Source organism: Neltuma alba, unplaced genomic scaffold, assembly GCF_004799145.2.
Source record: "Neltuma alba isolate B1F8T4 unplaced genomic scaffold, ASM479914v2 tig00013062_pilon, whole genome shotgun sequence".
In the NCBI taxonomy this organism is placed as follows: Eukaryota; Viridiplantae; Streptophyta; class Magnoliopsida; order Fabales; family Fabaceae; genus Neltuma; species Neltuma alba.
Window position 1 is genome coordinate 19457 of NW_021637399.1, and position 13360 is coordinate 32816.

A 13360-nucleotide genomic window follows, 5' to 3' on the forward strand; every position below is an offset into this window, starting at 1 on the left:
TAATTAATGTCAATAAACATATTATATAATACATATATCAAGTTTTTTATAGTAATATTTATTCTGTCAAATTCTCCAATCAAATGATTATATATTTTATTTTTAAAATATTAATACTTAATAGTAGTATCATTTAATTATACTCTGGTAAAAAAAATATATCATTTAATTATAAATCTACATATGAGTGACTTTACTAAGTTTTTTCGTTATATTATTACACCCCCTCTCGTTCCTATCGCTATATTAATACTTTTCTAAGCATTCAAAATTCTTGGTTATTTTTTCCCCCCCCCAAAATGATTCACTATATGATCAATTTACAGTATAATATAAAATGTACAGCAAGAGAGATTGGTGCAACTCACTTCTCAATTTTTTATAAACGAAAAATTTGTCTAGTTATATTTTAAAGAATAAAATGCTCTAATCCTCATTATGTCTCACCTTAATTAATTTCATGGACCTCTCCTACGTTTTAAGGCATACGTTTTAATCTAAACAGTTAATACCGTTAAATAATATTTTAAAAATATTCTAAAAATATGTTTTCAATAAAAAAATATAGATAGAATAATTAGAATATTGGTGTATTTTGCTTTGTTTCGAAAGGCATGATAGACAATAGTGATTTAGCATGTCAGAATAACTTTTACTACTCATTATCCCCTCAAAACTTATTAGATTGCACCCGTTAGTATTGCGCATCTGTAGAATTTATAAAAACGGCAATAATTTATTTCCCTTGTTGGCCCAAAATCAAGGATATCTTTCATTTATTGCTTTCCTACACTAAATTCGCAGCATTTACTACATAAAAACGAACAAGTTCATTCAGTAAAAATATATCTATAGTAACTTCTTTATCAAAAAATAGTTATTTAATTTTTAAATTGGAAAAATAAAATGCTTTTTATGGGCGAATATCCTAACACCCAACCCAATCAATTTAGCCTTGGGCTTCCATTTATGTTAAGGATTAGGAATCAGACGGTCGGATTCACGGAACGCAAAAGGCGCCACCGGGATTCCTTACGGATGATGTTTTCAGAAAGCAAACGCAAGTTAAGTGCCTTTTATGGCTAAGTGCAAAGAATCATTTTTAGTTCCTTAATCCTAATACCTTTAGGAAAAATCATCTACTTGTTCAGGAATTAAATTGTCATCAAATCATGAAATATAAAATCTAACAAATTAAATAACTAAGAATTGATATGAGGGCTGAATTGCGGTCAAGTTAAAATTACACTAACTTTATAATTAATTTTTCCTAAATTCTGTGGATTAATATTGTTGTTCTCCACATACTCCCTTGCAAAAATATGTAAATAAAAAATCTAGCATTAATTATTGCATTCCCCCCCCCGGCATTCATGGTCGTGTTTTGAGGATATATATATATATATTTGTTCGGTACAATTTTTTGAGGATATATGAAAACTAAAAAGCTCAATTCATTGTTAGAAGTGGGCAGACGATAAATGCCGCTGGAGCGCAATGCCCCATATTGGGGTTTTGCTGCATCAACACAAGCCCTGCATAGATATACAATCTGCCCAATTCATTTCACAATTCAAAAAAAGAAGATGATGATGATGACCATCTTCGACCAAGGAGGAAGCTACGCATGAATCATATGAATTACTCCTTTTTGTCGCCGGGATTAGGGATATGTTATATGTGCTGTTGATGTTGAGGGCTTTGTCTTGTAACCATAAACTGGCTATGCTATGTGGCCTCATGTAGCTGGTAGTCTTCCGGTGGGAGGAGCCCACTTTACAATCCATGCCGGTTCATTACTTCATTATCCCCTTCTCAATTTTTGGCCTGAGTTGGGCCTGATGGGCTTGGAATGCCCAGCTTTGTAGTTTGAAAAATGGTTCCTTATGGGCGCAGCAACCATCTCCTCTTCAAGGTCAGCATAGCACTCTACTTCATCAATGATCAATCCCTTTATGCGCAGCCCGACGCACAGAAGGTTGACGAGAGGAACATATTTTTGGCCAAAAATACATACAGCAAATGAAGCGACGGATGATAGGTGAGGAATATATTCATGTTGATAAGAAGAAGAATATAAATCAACAGTTGTTTAAAGAGGCTGGCCAATTAAACAAAAAAAAGTCATTTAAAGACAGAAAATTAAACGACTTTAACTGACCATTCATTTTAAGATGACGCCCTTTTTATGGGGGTGATGACAATGATGATAATGATAACGGATTAAAATAATGGAGATAAAATAATGTGGGAAAGATTTTGAATTTTGACCTATAGGCTTCTTCTTCATAGAAAGACCATGTTGAGGTCTTTAATACGAACAATGTAACTTTCCTTGAATTAGTTGTTTTCCCTTAAATATGCTGCGTAGGGTAGCTTGTTTCCTTGTTTTGAATGGATAGAGAAGGGAGCATAAACAAAGAGACGCCAAAGCCGCATCTGCAAAAGGGATTAAGGAGAGAGATAGTGATGGCCTCGTGTCATGGATCACAAGTCACGGCGAAAGAAACAAGTCTTTGATCGTGGCTTGGTAGAGCAAGAGGCCCACCCGAATCAAAGCAAGCACGCTGCGACGACGGATTTCGTCGACAAACGAGGTTTGTGCACTAAATGCTTCGAATTCCAATCAAACCAGGTGCTTTTGTGTTCCTGGCAACCAACTTGTAAGCGGACTCATATCAAAATCAAAATCCCAAAGGGGGTCACCCCTTTGCGTGCTTTAGTGAGGAGGCTGATAGAGACATTTCCCCCTCACATATTCGAAGCAGTCTTGCATTTGAAGACTATGCACTGAAGCACACAGAAGCGATGATTTGGGCGGCAAATCAACAGTTGAGAAGGTGGAAGAGAACTCGTATATGGGCAGGAATGCTTTTTGGTTGCATCATCTTCCTATTCTTCACTCCCAAGATCCCTCGCTCTCCTTACCACCACCATTTTCTTGACATGCGCAATCTTCTCGGTAACTGACCGCCCTCTCGAAATCCACCCCCCTCCCGGGGGTTTTGGTTTATTGATCGTTTAATAAGTTTGGTGATTCTAGTTTCTGGATATTTACAGGAGTTCCTAGCACTTTGAATGTGATCACAAATTTCCCATTTTTGGTTGTTGGTGTTCTGGGCTTAGTTTTCGCCCTTGAAGGCGGTGTTTTTAACATAAGGTATTGCTTTCTACGAGTTTATGACAATTCAAACAAAAATTGGTAATTGGACTCCGTCGAGTTGATAAAATCCGGATTTTCTTTTTGGCTTGGCAATGGGTTTTTCAGTTCTCAAGGGGAGGCTTTTGCCTGGGCGCTGTATTACGCTGGAATATTAGGGGTTGCTTTTGGCTCTGCCTATTACCATTTGAAGCCAGACAATAGTCGAGTTTTATGGGACACTTTGCCGGTTAGTATTATTTATCTACTTGATTTGACAACGCATACATTCTGATTGTTGAGCGGGTTTCCACTTTGTAACTGCTACTCATTATTTCTGAGTGGCAAGATCATTTTCAAAAAACGAAAGAGGTGTTACATTTTTATAGTAAACGGAAATCATAACCACGCGTATGATTTGAAATTTTGCGGTCAAATTGATATTGGATGCGAGGTTTTCTCAATTTTCCGACTTAACTAAAGTGCTTGGATTTGTCAATTGCAGATGATGGTGGCCTACGCCTCACTTTTCTCTTGTCTGGTTATTGAAAGAATTGGCCAGAGGATTGGATTATGTTGTTTGTTTACGCTTCTTTTCGCTTCCTTTCTCAGTGTAGCTTATGAACGGTTAGTTATTTGTTTTTAGCATACTCCGGATTGCTTCTCTATCTGATTTCTATCATCGCAAAATGCTAAAACTGTTATTGAGCTTTTCGCTGAATTCTGTCTGCTAGTTGGTTGCAGGATTTATAGTGATATAAGGTTCTGCGTGATATTCCAGTTGATTCTTCCTTTCGCTATTCCAGGAGTGGCTTTTGTGTACCCTTCGAAATATACTCACTCAACATATTGGTTTTGGTCAACGGGTAAACTTTGAACTCAAGGCATTTGATTTCCTGTCTAATTCTATTTCGCTGCCTGTTCCTGTTTTTAATTTGGAAAGCAGCTACTTATAATTTCAAACAGTGACTGAATAAAATTTGATGCAGTAATGAAGTTTTGAGATTCATTCTCTGCTTATGGAGTTGGGTTAATTTTCTTTGGCCTGATAATTTATTATGTGTGATATGAAAAAGAAACTGCTACTCACTCTGGCCATTGTTCATTGTGCTGATTCTTAATGGTGGACAGTGGATTCTTGGGGGAGTTACATCCCTGAATTGAAACTTCTACAGTTTCACCCATGAGCTGGTGGGTTATTTCATGATTAAGACAGGGAAGATTGCTCCTTTTGATTAAGCTGAAAATTCTAGTATTAAGGCTAGCTGGCTTATGAAAACAAGAAAAAAATAGAAAAATCACTCCCAAGATGTTAAAGTGAGACGATTGAAGCTCTATTGGTGATTGCATTGGAGGTGGCTTTTAAAAGCTGTAGCGTTTGATGTATGCTTCTAACATAAGGCGGGGCTTGAGTATACCATTTTAGCACTATCTGACATCTAAAGTTTTCTGAAGTAGCGTGATTAGGAATCTAATTTCTAAATTTGTGTTTGTTTCTAACACAAGGCAGAGCTCGAATGTACCATTTTAACACTTTATCTAATATCTAAAGTTTTGTGGCAGTTTTGTGCTTGCTACTTGGCTTTCTCACTCAGAAATGTCGATCAAGTTAGCTCAATAATTTTCTGCATCCACTGGTGCTTTTTAGCCAGCCAAAAACTTATTCTGATAGAACAATTCTGCTCTGAAGGAAAGGTTTTGGTCGTGAATATTTTCAACGGATCTAACTCCTGCCTTTAGTGCAAACCTCAGTATTGGCCTGATTACCATGATTTTATTTATGGTCTTGAATTGTTTTGGCAATGCACCATTCTGAATGATTTAACTTCCACCTTTTGTGCAAACCGTTAACTGTAGCCTTAAAAGTATTGTTTTAATTACATTTTACAAGCTTCTCGCACCCGTATCTTAATGTCCGAGGAGGAGCTTTTCAGCATGTCAGCTGGCATTAGTGTATTGTTATTAATTCCTACCTTCTCTTCTTCCCGTTTCTCTTTTCATTCCCATGTAACGGGCTTTATTCATAAACCCATTGTCTTTCGTTTGTTTGTTTGTTTGTTTTTTTTTTTTTTTAAATCACACATGCACACATTCCTTCCCCTCAGGAAGGGTTACACACACCCAACTGCAGGTTCAAACCTGTGACTTCGTCATAACTGAGGAAACATTGATGCCATTGAGCCCAAGGGGCTTCTGCATGAACCCATTGTCTTTTTAAAGCCCTCTATTCCGTTCTTTTGATTTGCTTGCGATTGATGTACATTTTTGTGGGTTACTAAACCAGCTAATATTTGAACCTGGAATGCATATCACACATTGAGAAATAGCCAAATTCTTCTTACTTGTGCAGGCCTTTACCTGCTGGCAAAATTTGAAGCTGCTGCTGACAAGAAAATATATGATGTAAATAACTACGTTATCAGTGGGCATTCTTTGGGGCATTTGTGCTCAGCACTGATCCCAATTTTATTTAGTGTAATGCTCATCTACAGGGAACTCAAGTTTCAAAGGTACTCCTACGTATTCTCAAATGAAACATGCTGTACCTATTTGATTCCTTTTTGTATATCGGAATAGCAGATAGTCCTTCAATTCTGATTCTTATGCACTAACCTTTTAGTCTTCGACTGCTGTACTTGGAGAAGATTGTGGACATTTCATGTAACGTATTTGTTGCATTCGTAGATTGGGTGCCCTCAAAGATCGACCTTGATGAGGTGGATAGAATCAATGAAGGCATTTATGTGTGAATTGTGATTGCTCCTCAGAGTCCGCAAATTCGAAGGGTCTTCTCAAGCCAGCGAATTTGGCTGAAGACTTGAACCAAATTCCCATTAATAGTTCCCTTGAATCCTGTTTTTACTTCCCTTTGGTGGAGGATCTGCAAATTAGAAGTTCTCCTCAGTGTCTTCTCAAACTATGGTGTCTGGCTGGAGAACCATATTCCCTTTCCCTTGAATACTGTTTTACTTTACCTTGGTGGGAATCTGCGGAAACCTAACTGCACTTGCCTTGTGGCCCCCTATAAGGGTGGGACATGGGAGTTTATGCATTTTGGGTTGCTAGGAAATATGTGTTAGAAGACTTGGGGTGATTGGCAAGAGGTTTCTAACTAGAATATGTGGTCCTTGTTAATTGAGCGTTGCCTTGTCTTAGTGTTACCTCAGAGTGTCACAGATTATTGATCAGTACCCTTCCCGGGGATTCAAATTTTTGTGTTGAGCGATTACTGGTTTCCAAGTTGGTTTGCGTGTTGGATATGTGAATGAGTAATATTGCAGAGCTGGGCTGTGATTTGTTGATAATTGTAGATTGGCATTTCTTTTGTTTGTTGTCTTGAATTATGGAGATTTTGCATCAATCTGGTTTATGACATCTTTTTGACGGTGGAGGAGAATTGCCTGGGAAAGATATTCTCCCTTCACATGCTCTTTCTTTGTCCTGAAACAACTCTATTGTAGCTGCATCTATGTATTATTATATTTAGAGAGATCGAGATCCATGTGGAGGGCATTGTCAAGCTCAGACCCTCAACAATCGGATATCTTCAAATTTTGGGATGAAATCTCATTCACATAAACGAGTTGATCGTGATTTTCCTATGAAATACTTCTTTGGTTCTTAACATAAGACTTATTTTATAATGTAATTTATATTATAAAATGAATCTTACATTAAGGATGCAAGCAGCCAAACTTCCAAACAAGCTGGAACTTTTTTTTGCCATTTCATGGGAGAGGACCTTTTTCATGAAACCAAACGGACCCTTCAGGTTTCAAATTTAATTATTAGTGTATTTTTTTATTATTTTTATAAAAATTAGATGGTTGATTCTTCTTATGGATTTTTATTAGTTAAGGGAATTAGAGGTAAAGAAGGGAGAAAAGAATCATTGGTTCATCCGGATTATTATATGAAAGTAGCGGCATACTTGCCGGATTCAAACCTAGGTGGTTGCTCATGAAATGGCCTTGTTATTTTGACTGTTTTCTGACAGCGCACGTAATCTTATTAACTTCTAACGGAAGAATGATTTATTATGACCAAATATAAAAATATTATATTTTTATTTACTTGTCATTTTAAAATATTGGACGACGACTCATAAAAAAATAACCGGGGGTGGGGATTGAAAAAAAAAATTGTGTGGCTTAATGTATTTTGAAGCATGACGAGGACAAGGAAAGATTAAACTTGGAAATGAAGGGATAGAGCAGGGCAGGCTGGAGGACTGGACACTGAGGAATAAAAAATGTGTCAGTCAGAACTCAGAAGATAACGACAGTGATTAATTAATTAAATATGCTAATTATTAAGCAAGACTAGTTAAACAGGAGTAGTAATTAACAGAGGGAGAGAAGGGGGGAAGCAAGGTATCCTATCCAAGTGGGAATAAGTATACAATTAGAAGGATACAAATTTGGATATAATAAAGTAATGATGGCTCAAGAGGGCTGGTCCGACTGGTTCAATAAGGGGAAGGCAAGACACCGTGTACTCACCATGTCTTGGGCTCAAATCCTGGAAAGCCTCTGTCTGGGGACAACTCCGGATTAGTCTGTATCCTTTGGACATGGGATACTGGAGGAAAAAATCTAAAAAAAAAAAATAAAGTAATGATGAAGGGACAAATAAAGAAAGAAATGAACGCGGAAAAACAATAGAGTAATACAATATATAAATATTAATGGGGAAAAAATAATGTAGTGGGGCAGTATGGGAATCTAACCTCGAGAGTAGGAGGAAAGTGCAAGTAGGGGCGTGGGGGCTAATTATTGACTTTGGAGTAACGCAAGTGCTAAATTAAATTGACCCCTCATTAAGCCCTAACTAATCCAACCTCAAGTTTCAACCCCAACTTCATTAAATTTTTTTTTTTGGCCCAGCCACTTAATTAAAATATTAATTGCTCCTTCTGCTTCCAGATTCTTATCCATCATTGCTCCTTCATCTATTTCTCTCTCAAATATTAAGCCCCGGCAAAAATCTCTAAATTTTAAGATTTTTCTTTGTGTGAGTTTTTTTTATTTACTGAAAATGTGGAACACTAGGATCCCTGCAGGCCAATATACATCTCCAATGAAAATGAAGATTCAAAGGAAAAAAAAAAACCTCTCTCGAGATTACTGAGGGATTTGCATTAGTTGCTCATCGTTTTGATGAGCATCCAATGCTCATCAAATCTAGACGGTTCAAATTTAATTTTATTGTTATTTTTTTAAATAATTATTTTAATAGGTATAAGATAAAAAATAAAGATAATCTCTTAACTATCATTCTTTAAAAATATAATTTTTTTTATTTTAAAATATTAAATCTGACGGTTAGGATTGCTCATCAGCCGAATACGGGCCCATAATATATCTGTCAAAAACATCATGACACGTTGATTGTGACACTGCCAATAGATGCTAGCCATTTATGAGATGTAAGGTCCATGCGAGTTGTGATTATTACTTCAATAATTAACGAATGGACATTAGCCATTTTGTCTCTGAGGGGCTAATATTAATGATTAAGATATAAAAGATGGCTGGATTTGTTTCTTACTTGGGCAAAAAGGCTGAGCTTCTTGGCAGTAACCGTGGCGAATTATAAGAAAAGAACACGTGTTCCTGAGTATTCTAAGGAAGAGTATTTATAATTTTATATAAAATTCGAAGTTATTTGACCACGATGTCAACTCGTTTGGTGGCGCTTTTATGTACAAGCAAATTCAACTTGCTGATTACGCCTTCATCGTCGGGGAAATGACATGAAAATACTGTTTTAAACTAGACTTGGATATTATGCATATAAATATATACATATATAATTTTTTATGTTATATTAAATGTAAGATTTTAATTCATTTTGTGGCTTATATTTATAATTTTATCCTCCTACTTATTTACCTAACTTATAAATTAATATATAATTTGATATAAAGAGATTATGTCTTATTTATTTTAATTGGTCAATTTATTTAACATTTTTAATTTATCTAAATTAGGTAAATAAGTACAGGGGAGAATATAAACTGATCAAAATGTGGTGTTCTTTTTCTTTATTATTGAAGATTTTTTTTCCCTGAAAAAATAAACAGAAAATCTGAGTTTCAAACCGTTTCCGTCAGCGGCTCCGCGTTCAGTCGGAATGGGTTGCAAATAAAATAAACAGAAAAAAAGACCTTTTAGTAATAATAATAATAAGAAATAAAAATTAAGTGGATGGTGGATCCCGTTGTTCCCGGGGCTCCACTCAAATCACGTGCTTTCAAAGCACGGAAAGGAAAAATGGATCTGGTGTTGTCGCCACAGGTTCTCACCCTTTTATATTATTATTATTATTTGGGAGAATTATATTTAAGTTCCACACAAGAGAAATAATCACTCTAAAGTCTCAAGTAACAACCTGAGCAGCCTGAAATAACAAGTCCTACAATGAGAATTGGGACTTGTTTTTTAATTACTTGGGACCTCATTGTAATTCTCCCAATGAAAAATTGATTTAGCACTTTTTTAATTGCAGCTTTGTGAGATCGGTGTGTGTTGGACTGACATATAGGAATACAAATGTAAAATCCTAACCAAAAGTAGGTTGGTCAATTAGCATCCCTAATGTATTTTCATTAATTAACTATGAGAATACGTGAAGACTTCAAAGTCAATAAATTGGATTAAAATATGATTATTAAGATTCAGAGGGAATTAATTCCTCTCTCTAGTTCTTTCTCTCTAGCTATAATCATTTCCGAAATCATACAGCTTATTGATTTAATAATACATAGTTTGTGTTGGCAGGGGAAAAAAAACATAATTTGTATATATGTAATTTTATAGACATACTCTTGTCTTGAAAATAAGAATTAAGTATGCCTTCTTAAAATTTTTAATTTTGACAAACTTGTTTTTGGCTTATCGTGCGACAAACATATATTTATAATCGTTCTAATTATTACATTAGATGCTCTGACGTAAGATGTATTGTTATCTTGTAAACAAGATTACATGGACAATTAAAAGATTGTATGAAATACATACGTATTCACATTTTGACCAGAATTTACTTTGAGGTTTGTAATGACGAAAGGATTGTAGCTAGGAAACATAAATGACAAGGAGATTTCTTCATAGCAAATGTGCTCTTCTTTTCTATAGCACATTTAAGAATGAATCTAAATTCTGAATTGTTTTTGTTTTATCGTGAAACACGACAAACATATATTTATGTATCAAATTAGATGCTCTAACGTAAGATGCATTGTTATATCATAAATAAGATAATACGGACAATTAAAAGATTACATAAAAATACATATTCATATTTTGTCTAGCAGAATTTACTTTGAGGTTTGTAGTGATGAAAAGATTGTAAGAAATTTAAATGACAAGGAGATTTCTTTATAACAATTAATGTATCGTTTACATTGTAATGAAGAGATTGTAGGGGATATAAATTAAGACGTGTGAGAAGGACGAATTTGCGACAGTGGAAATCCCCCCCTTCAACGCTCTTCCGCAATGTTTCTCACCGCCAACAGTGAATGTTAGACGCAAACTACAGCCGATGAACAGAAGTACTAAATTACATAAATTATATCAATAAGCTGAGTAGTATACAACTCATAGGTGATGTCTTCCAATTCCCTAGACCTTATAAAACCCATCAGACTTCATTATAAGTTGTACCATTCAAATCATTTTATTAAAATTGCATGTCATAATTCTTTTCTTTTCCACTTTGACGTGATTTATGTTTTAAAAAAAAATAACGAGTATGTTTATAAACATAAATGACAGAGAAACAAGCAAACTAACAACATAGGAGTGCAATGTTTTTTTTAAAAAATGATTAACATCAAAGCATCTGATTGGAAGGTATTTTTAAAAAAAGGAATAATAGCTAAGCTAAAGTACTTTTGATGATTTTTTTCCCCCTACTTATACGCTCTCCATTGATCATTTGAAAATTCATTGATTTTTGTGGCCAGCAAATTCCAGGAACAAACACACAAAATGTAAGTCGGCCAAAATATTAAGAAAATGAAAAGAATCGAAAGAATAAAGAAATAAATGGAATGAATAAATAAATAAGAAGGGTGAGGTGGCAGCATCCCTTTTGTTTGGGGTGGGGGTGGGGGTGTCTAAAAAGCCTCTGGTTTCGTCAGCCTCACACAAGCAAAGCTCATCCCCCTCCCTCTATCCCTATTCCCTACTCCCTACTCTACTCTCCCTTCATATTTCATTTCACCCCCCCCCCTCCTCTGGATCCCGCTTTTTTGTTCCCTTCCACCCTCCTGCGACAATGGCCGACCAACCATCCTTCCCTACTTCCAAACCCGCCAATACCAACGGCACCGCCGCAGCCCCCGCCGCCCCCAATGGCTCCGCCAATCCCGGCCCTGTTAAATCCCAGCTTTACAACCCCAACCGTCAAGTCTACCGCCCACAATCTTACCACCGCCGGCGACGCTCCCACTGCCGCTTTTCCTGCTGCTGCTGCTGCTTCTGGTCCATACTCCTCCTTCTCGCCCTCCTTCTCCTCGCTGCCATTGTCGGCGCTGCTCTCTATGTCCTTTATCGTCCTCACCGTCCCCAATTCTCCATCACCAATCTTCGCATTGCCAGGATGAACCTTACTACTTCCCCTGATTCCCCTCCTCATCTCACTACCCTCCTCAATCTCACCCTTATAGCCAAAAACCCGAACAACCATCTCGTTTTCTTCTATGACCCTTTCTCTGTCACTGCCTACTCTGATACCGTCGCCATCGGGAACGGAACTTTGACGGCGTTTACATCCAACCAGAACAACCAGACCAGCCTCCGAGCCGTCCTTTCCGATGCTCAAGATCTGGATACTGATGAGCTCACTAGTCTGAGATCGAATCTGAAGAAGAAAAAGGGGTTCCCGGTGATGATTCAGATGGACACCAAGGTGAAGTTGAAGATGGAGTGGCTCAAGAGCAAGAAAGTGGGGATTAGAGTTGAGTGCGACGGAATCAGGGGGACGGTTCCCAGCGGGAAGACTCCGTCGGTGGCTTCGGTCACGGACTCTGAGTGTAAAGTGGATCTTCGAATCAAGATCTGGAAGTTCTCTTTTTAGATTTTGTTCGATTATCGATATCGATTCGTTACCCCTGTGATGACCAATCTAATCAATTATATTGCTTCTTCTTCTTCTTTTTTTAACAATTCTTTTTTAAAAATTCAATTTTATTTCTTGATCTTCTCATAAGGGAAGTTATCAGCTGTGGAAGAGCATCAGAGTCCATGAAAATTGTGTTCAGGAGGTGAATTTAGAAGTCAGAAGAAGAAAACTTTATGTGAGCTTGTTATTAAATATATGAGAGTTCCTAAATTCAAAACTTTTTTTCACCATTGTGGTTTTCTGGCTGGATGTGATTTCTTAATTTTATAGCAATGTAACTTCACCATTCCCTCTGCTCTCGAAATCAAAGCACAAACGGTCAGCAGTGCTCTGTTTTTGTATTCCCTCCCTTAATGATAGGGCTTAGATGAGAAAACACAGTGAAGGAGTAACATCCAAAGGCAAATGAGGCAGGTTTTTTTTTTGGACTGAAAATGAGACAGGGTTGAAGATGCAAGGAGTGTGATTTAGTTTTGCTTGTTGCTTTAGCAAAGGATATTTGTCTGCTTTTCCCACGCGACGACGACGACCAAGGAGGAAAAGGGGAAGAAAGAGAGGCCAGCGAAGGACCAGCAAAAACTGGACGACGACTTTAAGAAAGGTGCGTCATTTATAACATGGTAAAGTCTGCGATTTGAAGTCTCAACCAATTGAGTATCGGAAAAGATACGAAATGCACAGGGAGTATCAGGTGCTGAATTGTATATATGTTTCAGAAGCCTGTCCCCATTAAACTTGAAGTGGAGTTCTGAACCTTCTGGTAAGCATAAGCACCCTGATCCCCCTTTATTCTCAATCTCGAAACAGCTTTTTAAAGCTCGACGCACAGAAATCAAGATCCAGGCCAGGAACAAACAGTAGGAGTGGGGCTGATCATTCATTGCTGGCCACAAAAGTCTTGCCAGGTGGATGGAGGTGGCATCTCCGCAGGGCCTAATTCCAAGGCTTTCGTGTTGGCGACGGGCCATGGGTACGGTCCTCTCACAGCTTTCTTCCTACGCCTATTGGGCGTACGTCATACGTACACTTCAAATCCATCTTAAGTCCTAACCATCGCAAGGGATCACAAAGGCTGATTCTTTGCTCAGA

The 13360-nt window shown here is 37.1% G+C and overlaps 2 protein-coding genes across 5 annotated transcripts; both read left to right on the top strand.

Moving 5' to 3' along the window:
* The first annotated feature begins 1992 nt into the window (after positions 1-1992).
* On the top strand, positions 1993-6625 carry LOC114734011 (uncharacterized). Of its 4 annotated transcripts, none has more exons than XM_028921492.1 (8): positions 1993-2041; positions 2372-2962; positions 3061-3160; positions 3254-3389; positions 3645-3766; positions 3884-4005; positions 5490-5649; positions 5825-6625. In XM_028921492.1, exons 2-8 carry the CDS (start codon positions 2809-2811, stop codon positions 5850-5852), a joined length of 822 nt encoding a protein of 273 aa, XP_028777325.1. In that variant the 5' UTR covers positions 1993-2041; positions 2372-2808; the 3' UTR covers positions 5853-6625. The 4 variants fall into 4 exon arrangements, with proteins under 4 accessions (XP_028777325.1, XP_028777326.1, XP_028777324.1 ...); XM_028921493.1 differs by lacking the exon at positions 1993-2041 and having other exon boundaries at positions 2315-2597; positions 2769-2962; XM_028921491.1 differs by lacking the exon at positions 1993-2041 and having other exon boundaries at positions 2315-2962.
* A 4719-nt stretch (positions 6626-11344) lies between these two features.
* LOC114734019 (NDR1/HIN1-like protein 6) lies at positions 11345-12301 on the top strand. Its single transcript, XM_028921505.1, has one exon. It carries the CDS (start codon positions 11426-11428, stop codon positions 12224-12226), a length of 801 nt encoding a protein of 266 aa, XP_028777338.1. The 5' UTR covers positions 11345-11425; the 3' UTR covers positions 12227-12301.
* The last annotated feature ends 1059 nt before the right edge of the window (positions 12302-13360 follow it).